The sequence below is a fragment of the Neovison vison genome, chromosome 3 (assembly GCF_020171115.1).
Source record: "Neovison vison isolate M4711 chromosome 3, ASM_NN_V1, whole genome shotgun sequence".
Taxonomy (NCBI): domain Eukaryota; kingdom Metazoa; phylum Chordata; class Mammalia; order Carnivora; family Mustelidae; genus Neogale; species Neogale vison.
This window is the reverse complement of record NC_058093.1, coordinates 96,175,850-96,191,969: the sequence shown is the minus strand read 5'-3', so window position 1 is coordinate 96,191,969 and position 16,120 is coordinate 96,175,850. Positions and strand designations below refer to the sequence as shown.

General features: G+C 36.8%; 1 protein-coding gene across 3 annotated transcripts in view; it reads left to right on the top strand.

Annotated features, from left to right (window-relative positions):
• The window catches only part of RAB3GAP1 (RAB3 GTPase activating protein catalytic subunit 1), a 121,696-nt gene that overhangs the window by 33,690 nt on the left and 71,886 nt on the right, over window positions 1-16,120 (top strand). For all 3 annotated transcript variants that reach the window (XM_044242585.1, XM_044242584.1, XM_044242583.1), the window contains exon 5: window positions 1,633-1,711. In XM_044242585.1, coding sequence (XP_044098520.1) covers window positions 1,633-1,711 — 79 coding nt within the window. The remainder of the gene's footprint in view (window positions 1-1,632; window positions 1,712-16,120) is intronic.

Sequence of the window (16,120 nt, the reverse complement as noted above, 5' to 3'; positions counted from 1 at the left end):
TAAAGTATTTATTGTTTCTAACAATAGTTTATTAAAGTAGTTATTGTTTCTAACCTAGTTTATGTATTCAGATTCATAAACTAGGACAGATAACATTGACCATCTATACACATATATAAGACAATTATACACTAAATAAAATAATTACAACAAAATATGAATATGTGTACTTCAGGAGTAAGTGGATGAAGGAAATATATGCAACTGATGGGAAGTCTGATAATAGCTCAGAGATTGCCAGGTCCTACATTCTGCTGACTAACGAAGGAACTGTTAAAGGTAGAGAAATCTTGAGGGCTGTTAATTTGAGGGAAGATCGTACATCAAGGAAGAGCTGTTAAAATGATGAGGCTTAGAATCAGTTTTTCTTTTTCTTTTTTTATTTTAGACTTGTACTCATCTTTAATATCAATGAATTATATCTTCTACTAACTTAAATTTTTTTTTCCAATTTATTTATTTTCAGAATCAGTTTTTCTAAGGTAAACTCGTATGGGGGCTGTGGTACGAGAGAAGATGAATGGATTTGGGTTACTTAAGTCATTATTATGGCATGTGTATATGTATTGTGCAGTTTTAATTTGGTTGTGATTAAAGCTATATTTAATGATAGAAGTTACAAGTAAATCATCAATTCATTTAATTTGGAGATACATATTTAAAATTATACTATCAGATGTCAAAAGTTTTGAGCACTGATCTTTTATTTTGTTGGGTTTTCATTGCTTCAGTTAAAGCATCGTCATTAGTGTTGTTCTATTTATTTTTTTTGAAAATTAAGAAAATATATATTTCCTAAGGAATTATGGCTATACAATAAAAGGAAATATTTTTATGAACAAATATTCTTTATACTTTGAATTTATTATGAATTTATGCACAACTAAGAATCATTTATGTCACTGTCTTATTATAAATGATAATACAAGTGCTTAAAGATGCATGGGTAAAAAGTGGGAACCTGGTTAGTGTTTGTTTTTTTTTTAATTTTTGTTTTCTGTTTTTTAAGATTTTATTTATTTGATATTTGATAGAGAGAGACACAGTGAGAGAGGGAACACAAGCAGGGGGAGTGGGAGAGGGAGAAGCACGCTTCCAGCTGAGCAGGGAGCCCAGTATGGGGCTCCGTCCTAGGCTCTGTCCTAGGATCATGACGTGAGCCGAAGGCAGATACTTAACGACTGAGATATCCTTGTTTAGTGGTTATAAGAAGCCCTTACATAAATGGCCAGAGGCTAGCAAAGACTAGCCAGAGGAGATGATAAAGTGTTGACAGGATTCTAAGTAAAATTTTGAACAAAAGTAGGGACAAAGGCAGATCAAGAAGAACAGATAAAATGTGGCTTTGTAGGAAGGATGAGGAAAGGTTTGAGTCATGACTTAGAAGAAAGGAAAGTATACATGTAGGAATAATACTTTTTGTTTTAGGAGGCTGGCTTTTTTGAAATAAGGCAGTGGGAAAGAGACATCTCTCTCACCCCAAATCGTAGTCCTAAATATAAATCCTTGAGCAATTGCAAAACTACATGGACTAGCAAAATACGTTACATAATGTGATTTTTTTTCAGTCATGTTATAAAATTTTGTCTTAGAGTGAACATACTAATTTTTCATTATTAAATGTTTTTGTAGATGTTATTCCACAATCTATGCAAGATTTGTTGTGTATGAATAATGACTTTCCTCCAAGAGCACATTGCCTGGTAAGATGGTAGGTATACTTTTACTCAGGTAACTTTCAGTATGTGGTTTGGGGTGACCCCAACATCTCCCCCAGGCTCAGTGATTTGCTAGGAAGATGCACAAGACTCAGCATATGGGTATACTTACTATGATTTATTACAATGAAACCTGCAAATAGAATTAACACAGGGAAAAGGTGGCTGAGGCAAAGTTTGGAGGAATTCGTGTTTGAGTCCTTTCCTAATGGAGTCACACAGAACATACTTAATTTCCTTAGCAACAAGTTGTGACAGCACCTGTGAGATGTTTTCTATCAGGGAAGCTTGTTAGAGGCTCAGCTCTTAGGGTTGGGGGCTGGCACCCTTTGACTAGTACTTAACAAAATTTCAGACTCCCAGAAGGGCAGTAAGTGTTTGGCATAAACCACATTGTTTGTACAGATTAAGCACAGTAACTCTTATTGGACAGTTTTTGAGAACCCGCTCAAAATCCAAATTCCTAGAAGCCTGCCGAAGGTCAGCCTTGCATGCAGGCCATACTTTTTTTTTTTTTTTTTTTAAGATTTTATTTATTTATTTGACAGACAGAGATGACAAGTAGGCAGAGAGGCAGGCAGGGAGAGAGGGGGAAGCAGTTTTACCGCAGATTAGAGAGCCTGATGGGGGGCTCGATTCCAGGACCCTGGGATCATGACCTGAGCCAAAGTCAGAGGCTTTAACCCACTGAGCCACCCAGGCACCCCTGCCTGCAGGCCATTCTAAGGATAGTAATCACAGGCCTGCTGTTAACTCTTTTCTGTACAATATATTTCATAATCTAAGTTAGTTATAATTCTGATGACTAGCATGGAACATTTGCATATCACAGAAAACTTAATATGTATTTTTGGAAATTGAATAGAAGTAAAATGTTGATCTCAGTTACATGATAACATCATGACTCACTCATTTAAAAAAAAAAAAGATTTATTTATTTATTTATTTGACAGACAGAAATCACAAGTAGGTAGAGAGGCAGGCAGAGAGAGGGGGAAGCAGGCTCTCAGCCAAGCAGAGAGCCCAATGTGGGGCTCAATCCCAGGACCCTGGGATCAGGACCTGAGCCGAAGGCAGAGGCTTTAACTCACTGAGCCACCCAGGCACCCCTCACTTATATCTTAATTATAAATGTGATAAGTTAATATAAGAGGTACATCACACCTCATTATTTTATTTTGGTAGGGGTGGTGTTGAAGCATTCCACCACCAAAATGTCTCAAGTGTGAATGTGTGGTCAAGAAGGGAGACCTAGTTAAAATAGATTTATATACTGGTTTTACATTAGTGTGTTGGTGTGAGTTGGTCTTTTAATTTCTTTTTTTTTGTAAGATTTATTTATATATTTATTTGAGAGAGAGAGAGAATGGATATGCAAGTGGGGGGAGAGGCAGAGGCTGAGGGAGAATCCTCAAGCAGATTCCGTAGTAGGCAAGGAACCCGATGCCCCTGAGATCATGACCTGAGCTAAAATCAGGAGTTGGATGCTTAACCAACTGAGCCACCCAGGCACCCCTTGATTTTTTATTAAAGAATTTCTAAGAAAGGAAAAAATATCTTTGCTTCTTTTCTCTTCATGCTAGTGTGATTACTATAACAAGTAGACTGTAGCACACTAAAAAAACTAATGCAAATGCAGATAAACTGGATATTGTTTCATAAGTATGCCTGTCATTTTAGTGTGATCTTTTAGTAACTGTGAACTTAAACAACTTAAACAAATATAAGAGAATTTAGTACATTACCATTTAATTTAATCCATCCAGATTCTCTTCTGATCTTTTAAAATGTGAATGTATACATTTAAAATGACAGAATACATCAGAAGGCAGCACAATTCATAGAACATGACTTTGTATGTATTCATTCACTCAACATTAATTGAATACCTACTATTTGGCCAGACACTGAATTAAACACACTTAAGTTTAATCTCTAGCTCAATACTTATTGTCAACTTTGGGAAAATTACTTAATTTCTCTGAGTTGGTAAAGACAGAATAATAAATAATAGGTACCTTTCAGAGTAACTTTGTGGATTTAGTAAAATAATGGTACATAGTATGTTTACCAGACTCTGAGTGCTGTTACATAATTTCTGTTCAGCTGTATTTTTTAAAGTTTCTAAATAGACATGAATTTTGAGGGAACATTATGTAACCCATTACAGTCTTACATCTAGTCTCCCCCAATTCATGTCCATTCCACAGATAAAACATACTCATTCTTTTCAGCTTTTTGGTATTTATTTCCTAAAACTGGGTTTGATACATAGTCCATAGTTTAAAAATATTTGTTGAATAAACAAGCAAAACCTTTCTATGTATTAATGAAGTGCTTGTTAGTGATATATTTCTTCATATTAATGAAAATCACTTGTTAGTAGTTTTTTTTAACCTTTACATTTACTTAAAAAATTTTTTATTTTAAAAATTAGCATATAGTAAAATTGACTTTTTTTTTAAATGAATAGTTCATTAACCTTCAACACATATGTATAGATTTTTAAAAACTACTACTATAATCAGGATATACAACAAAGTGTAACCTCCTAAAAAAACTCTTCTTGTCCAGGGGCGCCTGGGTGGCTCAGTGGGTTAAGCCGCTGCCTTCGGCTCAGGTCATGATCTCAGGGTCCTGGGATCGAGTCCCGCATCGGGCTCTCTGCTCAGCAGGGAGCCTGCTTCCCTCTCTCTGCCTGCCTCTCCATCTACTTGTGATTTCTCTCTGTCAAATAAATACATAAAATCTTTAAAAAAAAAACCAAACTCTTCTTGTCCATTATTATTTCTGGCAATTAATGATATATTTTTGATAGCTTTGTCTTTTCAAGAATATCATAGAGATAGAATCATATAGTAACTGTTTGAGACTAGTTTCTTTCCATATAATGCTTTCAAGATCCTTTTAAGTAATTCTGTATCAGTAGCTTATTCCTTTTTATTGCTGAGTAGCATTCTCTTTTAAGGGTATACAACAGTTTGTTTATTCATTCACTTGTTGAAGGATATTAAGGCTGTTTCTAGGTTTGGGCATTTATGATTAGAGCTGTTACAAATATATGTACACAGATTTTTGTGTGAAAGTACATTTTTAGTTCACTGGGCTAAGATTGGGTTGAGATTGCTAGTTACATGGTAAGTGTTTATTTTTAACTATAAAAATTGGCCAAAACATATTATTGCGACTGCATCAAAATATAAAGCTTCTGCACAATGAAGGAAACGGTCAGCAAAACTAAAAGGCGACCTACTGATTGGGAAAGATATTTTCAAATGATCTATCCCATAAAGGATTAGTATCCAAAATATATTAAAGAACTGATACAACTGAACACCCAAAAATGAACCCAATTAAAAAATGGGCAAGCACGAACAGACATTTCTTCAAAAAAGACATCCAGATGGCCAAACAGACATATGAAAAGATGCTCAACATCGCTCATCATCAAGGAAATGAAGATCAAAACTACAATGAGATACCACCTCACAACTGTCAGAATGGCTGAAGTCAAAAACACAAGAAACCGTAAGTGTTGATGAGAATGTGGAGAAAAAGGACCCCTCTTGCACTGTTGTGGGAATGCAGACTGGTGTAGCCATTGGGGAGAAGAGTATGGAGGTCCTCAGAAAGTTGAAAATAGAACTACCCTATAATCCAGTCACCACACTACTGCATATTTACCCCCAAAATATGAAAACACTTACTCAGAGGAATACGTGGATCCCTATGTTTATATGGCAGCATTATTTACAAGAGCTAGGATAAGAAAGCAGTCTAAGTGTGTCCGAGGATAGATAAATGGATAAAGATGTGTGTGTGCACAAACATGCACACAGACACAGACACAGTGGAATATTACTCAACTGTAAAAAGAATGAAATCTTGCCATTTGCAACATCATGGATGGAGCTAGAGCTGGTGAAATAAGTCATAAAGACAAATATCACATGACTTCATTCATGTAGAATTTAAGAAACAAATGAACGAAAGGAAAAAAGAAGATAAACAAGAAACAAAATTATAGAGAACAAACTGATGGGAAGGTGGATGGGGTGATGGATGAAATAGGTGATGGGGATTCAGGAGTGCATGTGTCATAATGAGCCCTGGGTGATGTATGGAATTGTTGAGTCACTATATTGTACACCTGAAACTAGTGTAACACAGTATATTAACTATACTGGAATTAAAAACAATTAAAAAGAAAAAAAAAGAAATGACCAAACTGATTTCCTGAGTGACTGAACATTTTGCATTTCCACCAGCAATGTATGAAAGTTCCATTTGCTCTTTGTACTCATCAGCATTTGCTGCCAGTATTTTTTATTTTAGCCATTGTAATAGGTGTGTTGTCCTGTCAGTTTATTAATTTTTTACTTTATGGGTCATGTTTCAGTGCCTTCTCTAAGAACTCTTTGCACCATGTCCCAGAGATTTCTCCTATGTTTTAAAAATAAACTGAAAAATTTTTTTTTGTTTTATTTCACATTTATAGAAAGTTTCAAAGATAGTGCAGTGTGTTCTGGTATGTCCTCACCCAGCTCTTCCTACTGTTAGCAGCTTATATTACCATGATATATATGTCAATACTGAGAAACCAACATTGGTCCCTTGTTACTAGCTTAACTTTAACTAGTTTTTCCACTAAAGTCCATCTTCTGATTTAGGATCCAGGCATTTAGTCATCATGTCTTTTTAGTTTGTCTCAGATCTTTGAACGTGTCACAGTCTTTCCTTATTTTTCATCTCCTTAACAGTTTTGAGGAGGTTGAGTCAGGTATTTTGTAGAATGTCCTTTAATTTAGTTTGTCTCTCTTTTCCTTTTGATAACAGTTGGGGTTGTGGGATTTTGGAAAGAATACCATTGAGATGAATTGCCTTTTCATCACATATCAGAAGGTCATGTTATCAACATGACTTAATCAGTAGTGATGTTAACTTTGATCCTATGGCCAATTCTGTGTTTTATTCCAAAAGTTTTACGTTTTGTATGTAGATCTAGAATCTATTTCAAGTTAATTTTTTGTATAGGTAAGAATTTTGGGTCATGGTTCTTTTTTTGCAAACAAATGTTCATTTGTTCCACTATCATTTGTTGAAAAGATTTTCCTTTTAACATTGACTGACTTTTATGCCTTTGTCAAAAATCATTTGGTCATATTTGTGTGGGTATATATCTGCATGTTCTTGGTTTCTGTAGTTTTAAGTCTTTTTTTAATTTAGGTGGTGTGATTCGTCCAACTCTTATTTCTCCTTTTCTCACTTGTTTTGATTTTTCTAGCTCCTTTGTTTTTCCATTTACATTTTAGAATTGGTTTATTTATGTCTATAAAAAGTCCTGCTGGGGCGCCTGGGTGGCTCAATCGTTAAGCCTCTGCCTTTGGCCCAGGTCATGATCCCAGAGTCCTGGGATCTAGCCCCGCATTGGGTTCCCTGTTCAGCAGGGAGCCTGCTTCTCCCTCTCCCACTGTTCCTGCTTGTATTCCTTCTCTTGCTGTGTCTATGTCAAATAACTAAATAAAATCTTAAAAAAAAAAGTACTGCTGGAATTTTGATTGTAATTGCCTTATATCTCTAGACAGTTTTTTTTTTTTTTTTTAATCTCTAGACAGTTTAGGGAGAACTGATATCTTTGTTATGCAGTTTTTCATTTTATGAACATGGTCTCTCAAGTTAGTTACATCTTCTTTGATTTCTTTTATTAGTGTCTTACTGTTTTCAGCATGTAAATCCTGTATATGTTTTATCAGATTTTTTTCTCCAGTCAGTTGATATATAGTGTAATGTTAGTTTCAGGAGTAGAATTTAGTGATTCATCACTTACATATAACACCCATTGCTCATCACAACAAGTGCTCACCTTAATACCCATTATCCTCTTAACCCATACCCTTGCCCACTTCCTCTCCAGCAATCCTAAGTTTGTTCTCTATGGTTTAGTCTGTTCCGTGGTTTTCTTCTCTCCTTTTCTCCTCCCCCCCCATGTTCATCTTTTTCCTTTATTAATTTGGAATGTGGAAGTTATTAAATTCCACATATGAGTGAAATCATGTGGTATTTGCCTTTCTCTGACTGACTGTACTTAGTGAAATATACTCTAGCTCCATCTAAGTCATTGCAAATGTCAAGATTGCATTCCTTTTTATGGCTAATATTCCTGTGTGTGTGTTTATACCCTACAACTTCTTTTTTTAAAAAATATTTATTTATTTGGCAGGCAGGTAGAGGGAAAGGGAGAAGCAGGCTCCCTGCTGAGCGAGGAGCCTGATACAGGACTTGATCCCAGAACCCTGGGAACTTGACCTAAGCCGAAGGCAGATGCTTAACTGACTGAACCACCAGGTGTCCCTATACCACAATTTCTTTATCCATTCATCAGTCATTGGACATTTGGGCTCTGTCCATAATTTGCTTATTGTTGATAATGCTGCTATAAACACATAGGTGCATGTATCCCTTTGAATTGGGTAAATACCTAGTAGTGTAGTTGTTAGATTTTTTTTTTTTAAAGATTTTATTTATTTATTTGTCAGAGAGAGAGGGAGAGAGAGCGAGCACAGGCAGACAGAGAGGCAGGCAGAGGCAGAGGGAGAAGCAGGCTCCCTGCTGAGCAAGGAGCCCGATGTGGGACTCGATCCCAGGACGCTGGGATCATGACCTGAGCCGAAGGCAGCTGCTTAACCAACTGAGCCACCCAGGCGTCCCTAGTTGTTCGATTATAGTGTAGTTCTGTTTTTAACTTTTGAGGAACCTCCATACTGTTTTCCAGAGTGACTGTATCAGTTTGCATTCCTGCCAATAGCGTAAGTGAGTTCCTTTTTCTCTGTATCCTCACCAACATCTGTTCTTTTGTGTGCTGTTTTTTTTTTAGCTGTTTGGACAGGTATAAGGTTATATCTCATTGTAGTTTTGATTTGTATTTCCCTGATGATGAGTGATGTTGAGTATCTTTTCATGTATCTGTTAAGACAGTTGTATGCCTTCTTTGGGAAAATGTCTATTCATGTCCTCTGCCCATTTCTTTGGCTTTTTTTTTTTTTTTAATGTAGGAATTGGATGTCAGATTTTTTTTTTTTTTAAAGATTTTATTTATTTGAGAGAGAGAGCACAAGCAGGGGGAGCAGCAGAGGGGGAAGCAGGCTTCCTGCCAAGCAGGGTATCCAGATGTGGAGCTCTATCCCAGGACCCTGGGATCATGATTTGAGCCGAAGGCAGATGCATAACCAACTGAGCCACCCAGGCACCACTCTTCTGTCCATTTCTTAAATTATTTATTTTTGGGTGTTGAGTTTGAAAAGTTCTTTATAGATTATGAATACTAGCCCTTTATCACATGTCATTTGCAATTTCTTCTCTAATTCTGAAGGTTGCCTTTTAGTTTTGTTGATGGTTTCCTTCACTGTGCATAATCTTTCACTTGATGAAGTCCCTTTTTGCTTTTTGTTTCATTTTTGCTTTTCTTTCCTGTCCCTCAGGAGACATATCTAGGAAAATGTTGCTACTGCTGATGTCGAAGAGGTTGCTGCCTATTTCCTCTTGGATTTTGATGGTTTCCTATTTCATGTTAGGTCTTTGATCCATTTTGAATTTATCCTTATGTATGGTATATAATGTGGTCAGTTTCATTTTTCTGTGTATTGCTGACCAGTTTTTCCAACACCATTTGTGGTGGGAAGAGTCTGTCTTCTTTTCGTTGGATATCCTTTCTTCCTTTGTCGAAGATGAGTTGACTGTATAGTTATTGAGTCCGTTTTGGGGTTTTCTGTTCTATTCCATTGATCTGTGTGTCTATTTTTTTTTTTTTAAGATTTTATTTATTTATTTGACAGAGAGAGAGACAGAGACAGTGAGAGAGGGAACACAAGCAGGGGGAGTGGGAGAGGGAGAAGCAGGCTTCCCACTGAGCAGGGAACCTGATGGGGGCTTGATCCCAGGACACTGGGATCATGACCTGAGCCAAAGGTAGATGCTTAACAACTGAGCCACCCACACGCCCCCTTTGTGTCTATTTTTGTGCCAGTACCATACTCTCTTGATTACTACAACTTTGTAATATAACTTGAAGTCTGGAATTGTGATGCCACCAGCTTTGCTTTTCTTTTTCAAGATTGTTTTGGCTTTTTAGGGTCTGTTAGAATTTTTAGGATTCTTTGTTCTATGAAATAATGGACTGCTCTATGGAAAATGTTGGTGGTATTTTGATAGTGATTGCATCAACTCTGTAGATTGCATTTGGTGGTAATAGACACTTTAACAATTATTTTTCTTCCGATCTCCATGGGCATGAAAAGTTTTTCCATTTCTTTGTGTCCTCTGATTTCTGTCGTAAGTGTTTCCTTGTTGAATTTCTGCTTAGATGATCTGTCCGTTGATGTAAGTGAGGTATTAAAGTTCCCTCCTATATTATGGTATTATTATCAGTGAGTTCCTTTATGTTTACTAATGGTTATATGTATTTGGGTGTTCCAGCTTGGCATATGTACACTTGTTAGATCTTGTTGGATTGTCCCCTTTATTATTACATAGTCTTCATCTCTTGTTACAGTCTTTTATTTAAAATCTAGTTTGTCTGATATGACTACTCTGTCTTTGATGTCTGTTACCATGATAAATTGTTCTCTGTTCTCTCACTTTCAATTTACCAGTGTCATTAGGTCTATAAGGAATCTCTTATAGGCAGTGTGTAGATGGATCTTTTTTTTTTTTAATCCATTCTGATATCCTAAGTGTTTTGATTGGAGCATTTAGTCCATTTACCTTCAGAGTAATTATTGATAGATGTGAATTTAGTGCCATTTTATTGCTTGTTGTTTCTAGAGATTTTCTGTTCCTTTCTAGTGTTTGTTGCTTTTGGTCTTTCCCACTCAAAGAGTTCCCTTTAATATTTCTTTCTGGGCTGGTTTAGTGATCAAAAACTCCTTTAGTTTTTGTTTATTTTGGAAACTATCTTTTTTTCTGTTCTGAATGACAGCCTTGCTTGTATAGAGTATTCTTGGTTGAGTATTTTTCCCATTTAGCACATTGAGTATATCATGCCAGACCCTTCTGGACTGCCAGTGTCTCTGGAAAGATGTGCTGCTAACCTTACTTGTCTTCCCTTGTTTATATATATTTACAAATACATATAACCATTAGTAAACCATAAAACCATTGTTTTTGTCCTGCTGCTTTTAGGATTTTTTCTTTATATTTTGCAAATTTAGTTATGGTATTTCTTGGTGTTGGCCTGCCTTTGTTGATTTTGTTGGGAGTTCTCTGTGCCTCCTGGATTTGAACGTCTGTTTACTTCCTCAGATTAGGGAGGTTTTCAGCTATCATTTTTTCTAGTAAACCTTCTGATACCTTTTCCCTCTCTTCCCTTTCTTCTTTATCATACCTGTGATATGAATGTCATTATGCTTGATGGAGCCACTGAGTTCCCTAAGTCTACATTTGTGATCAATATTTGTCTTTCCCTCTTCTCACCTTCATTATTTTCCATAATTTTATCTACTATGTCACTTATTTGTTCCTCTGATTTTTCCATCCTTGTGTTCATTACATCCAGTTGATTTTGAACCTTGGTTTTTGCTTTTTTCATTTTAGCCTAACTAGTTTTTAGGTCTTTTATGTCTGTAATGAGGGACTCCTTGTTGTCTTCTGTGCTTTTCTCAAGCCCAGCTAGTATCCTTATGATTGTTTCTTTAAATTCTGGATGAGGCATATTACTTATATCTGTTTAGATCCTGATGATGACTTTTTCCTGTTCTTTCTTTTGGGCTGAATTCCTTTGTCTTGGCACTTTGTCTAGGTCTCTATCTTCTGTGTGTTAGGAAAGCCTGTTATGTTTCCTGCTTCTGAGAGTTAGGGTTTTATGAAGAAGAGGTCACATACTGTTTCGGGCCTGGTGGCTTCAGGAAGTGTCTCCATTGTATGCTATGTGCACATTGCCACTGTATTTTGACTGCTCTTTCCCTCAGGTCAGTCCTCTGCAGAGTTCTTGTTGCCTAAGGAGGAGTGTTTGGATCTTTGCCAGAGTATGGTGAATTTTAACTAGGTGTGCTCTTGTCTACTTGTTAAAAGAGACCTGATTTCCACTGAAGCCTTAGCTTTGCACAACTCTATGATCAGTAGACATGGTGCTTGTGGGGGGTTTGTGCTGGTCTCTTGGGGAGTTTATTTATTTGAGAGAGCAAACAAATGAGCAAGAAAGCACAAGCATGGGGAGCAGCAGAGGGAGCGGGAGAAGTTGGGCTCGATCCTGGGACCCCGAGATCCTGACCTGAGCTAACGGCAGATGCTTAACTGACTGAGCCACCCAGGGTCCCCTGTTTCTTGCCTTTTTAAACTGGCTAGGACTTTCATTAAAATATTGAATGGGGGGCAGTAAGAGTGGACATTTTTGCCTTGTTCTGATCTCAAAGGGAAAATATTCAGTCCTTTACCACTAGGTGTGCTGTTAGCTGCAGATTTATCATGGATGCTTTTTATCAGGTTGAGAAAATTCCCTTCTATTCCTAGTTTGTTGAGTTTTTATCATGAATGAATGCTCAATTTTGTCAAATGCCTTTTCTGTGTTAATTGATACGATTTTTGGATTTCTGAGTACCTTTGTCTTCCCAAGATAAACCCCACGTTTTGTGGTATAATTTGTATTTGTACATACATATATTGCCAGATTTGATAATGCTGTTATTTTGTTGAGGACTGTAGTACCTATATTCATGAGGAATATTGGTTCTAGTTCTTCTAAACAGTAGTTCCTGTTGTCGGCCCCCTTCTGCAGTTTCAATTTCCATGGTTTCAGTTCCAAGGTCAACTGCGGTCCAGAAACAAATGGTCTTGTGATGTATCAGAAGGTTAGTAGTAGCCTAGTGCTATACCACAGTGCCTGTGTCATTCACCTCTCTTACTCTAACCATGTAGGCTTTTTATCATCTCACATCACAAGAAGGATGATTACAATAAGATGTTTTGAGAGAACATTCATAGAACTTTTATTATAGTATATTATTTCTTCAGTATATTATAATTTCAGTATATTATAATTTCTTACTGTGCCTAGTGTATATCTTAAACTTCATCATATGTGTGTATAGGAAAAGCAGTGTATTTGAGGTTGGGTACTATCTGTGGTTTCAGGCACCCACTGGAAGTCTTGGCACATGTCCCCCACTAAGAAATGGAGTACTGTACTTTATCTTGATATCAGGGAAATACTGACCTTATAATGTGAATTGGGAAGTATTTTGTTCTGTTTTCTGGCAGAGATGATGTAAGATTGGTGTTATCTTTTTTAAATGTTTGGTGAAATTTGCCACTAAAATTATCAGGGTCTGGAGTTTTCATTTCATTGAAGTAGTAATCTCTTCTAGGTGGGCGTTAAGTAGAAGTCCTAGTTCCAGTTTCTTGCATGTACACCCATGTCCCTGAGGAGCCATTCAAAATAATACAACCTCTGTACTGATTTGGGTTGATGCAATGTCCGTGTGCAATGCTTGAATAAATCTAAAGGATATAGAAGAGAGCTGGTCTGTGGAGAGATTGGTGAAATTGTTGAAAGGATAGGCAGCTTCCTATTCCTGGTGCTTTGTTAGCAAGGACACAGTGGATGATAATAACCTGAGTGATAAGCTTATGGAATCATAGTTTCCAGATCTCACTACTGAGGCTGGGATAATTTTGGACATAGCCCATCTGGATACATGCCAGAGACCACCTCCCCTGGGCTGGGTATACCTTATCAATCTCAGAGTTACATAATTCACATTATCACTGCTGGGCTAAGGTACACAGTGTTTGCACACATAAACAGACTTTTCTTTTACAATTCATAGTTTTTTAAATCTATCAGAGCATGGTCAGTTTTGCACACCTTTCTGAGTCACATTTATAAGCTTTTAGCAGCTAAAAGGCTTATCCTATAAAATTGCAATCCTTAGTTCTTAGCTATTAGGGCCTATAACCTAGAGTTGATAATCTCCCTGGGTTTCTTCAGAGTCACCTTATGTACTCACTTCTGGCTTTCAGTTCCCTCTTTGTTTCTGTTACCCTTTTTATCTCCTTTTTTTCCTTTGAAGTTCACTTATGTATCTAAAAAAGTATTGTTACATTTTATAAAGTGTTTTGGTTTGTTTTGGTGGGGAGGTCTATGTCATGTCATTCAGCCATGTTGCTTCCCTTTTATAAAAAATTTGATCTTAAAGATTAGGAGGCCAGCAATCAGACTTTCAATACTTATTTGATAATTAACCGTATTAAAGGCATATGTGTTTTCTTTTATCCATCAAACATTATTTTTAAACATTTACTGGGAACGAGATACTGAGATACCAAGGATAAAATATGGTCCCTGGTTCAGTAAATTTTGGGATTAGTAGGGGGCTGGATAAGGGAACAGTGGCAGCAGTATTGATAAACGCTCTCATGGAAGACAGCATAAGGCTTGATACTCACAGGAGGTATCTTTTTCTTTTTTTTTAAGATTTTATTTATTTATTTGACAGAGAGATCACAAGTAGGCAGAGAGGCAGGCAGAGAGAAAGGGGGAAGCAGGCTCCCCGTTCAGCAGAGAACCTGATGTGGGGCTAGATCCAAGGACCCTGAGATCATGACCTGAGCTGAAGGCAGAGGCTTAACCCACTGAGCCACCCAGGCGCCCCATGAAGTGTCTCTTTATAATATGGGTTAAGTCAGGAAATTGTTTTTGGAGGAGGTATTACCTCACTTGAATCCTGAGAGACAAGTGAGAATAAGCGGGGTGAAGTTAGATAAAAAGATACTGAAGGCAGAACAAAAGCATTAGTGAAGATGTTAATGCTTAAATTAGGAATTTTAAACATGTAGGTAGTTTGTTTGTTAAGCCTGGAGTGTAGCAACAGAGGGTTGAGAATGACAAAAGATGAGAGGGTATCTGTGTATTTTGGGCCTAATATGAAGCGGCCATCTTAAAAAGATTTCATAATGTTCTTATTTTTTTTCCATAATGTTTTTTAAAAGATTTTATTTATATGGCAGAGCAAGAGAGTGAGGGAGAGCACACAAACAGGGGGAGTGGGTGAGGGAGAAGCAGGTTCCATCCAGGATCCTGGGATCATGACCTGAGCTGAAGGCAGACACTTAACTGACTGAGCCACCCAGGTGCCTCCATAATGTTCTTGTACTTGTTTTTTAAATAGAGTTTTGAGATTATAACTGTTGCAAACTAAAATTTCACAATTTTCAAGGTTATAAATTATCAGTCATGCTTCTTAGCACCTGAAGAATAACATACACAGAAGTGTTCATCTATAAGCATTTCCTTTTTTAAAAAAAACTGAAATTAATACTAAAACAATGACATTGAAAATTTGATAACTATTATGCAAAATATTCACTTATACCATACATATACAATAAGTATGGGTTGACTCTGTTGAAATGAGATAAAATTAATGTATGATTAACTTATATTTTGGGGGCATCTAGGTGGCTCCAGTTGGTTAAGTGATTGCCTTTGGCCCAGGTCATGGTCCTGGGATCTTGGGGTCAAGTCCCCCATTGGGCTTTCCTGCTCAGTGGGGAGACTGCTCCTCCTTCTTCCTCTAACCTTCCCCTCCCCACTCCCCCCCACCCCCGCTCGTGTTCTTGATTGCTCCTTCTCTCTCTCAAATGAATAAATTAAAAAATCTTTAAAAAAAAACCCCAAAACATATTTAAAATCAAACTTTAAAAAATAAAGTTTTGGCATTTATGGCAATACTCAGTTTTGATAGTTCATCTATCTGCATCTATTTTGAAATTTTGTAATGTCACTTTTTATATTATGCAACTGCCAGTAAGCTCTAAGCCTGTTTAAGTTTTTTAAGGGTATTTTATAAAACGAATCTTTAAAAGATACGTGGGAATGATCAGTTTTTATGGTATAGGCAAGATAATTGATGTTAATGATGTGATTGTTGGCTACTTTTCTGATGGTAGATTCTTGAAACCATAAGTAGAGAGAGATTTATTCCCTTGATTGTTACTCCTTATGAAATAAGTAGTCCTGGAAATGATATAGACATTAACCTAGGAGACATTTATGCCCAAATATAAATTTGTGAGATCTTTACTGAGCTGAGGTTTTAATAAGAAGGAATCGTAGGCGGGATAATGAACCTCTCTACAACCGACATATGTCCACATCCTAAAACCTGTGAATTTAGGTTATATGGCCAGAAGGGATCAAGGGAACAGATGGAATTAGGGTTGTTAATTAGCTGTGTTTAAGATTGGAAGATTTATTTTGGAATATCTGGGTGGGCCCAGTGTAATTACAAGAGTTCTTTTTTTTATTTTGTTTTAGAGAGAGAGAGAGTGTGTGTGCTGGGGGATTGGGGAGGATAGTGGCGGAGAGAGAGAGAGAATCTTAAGCAGGGTTCATGCCCAGTGTAGAGCCC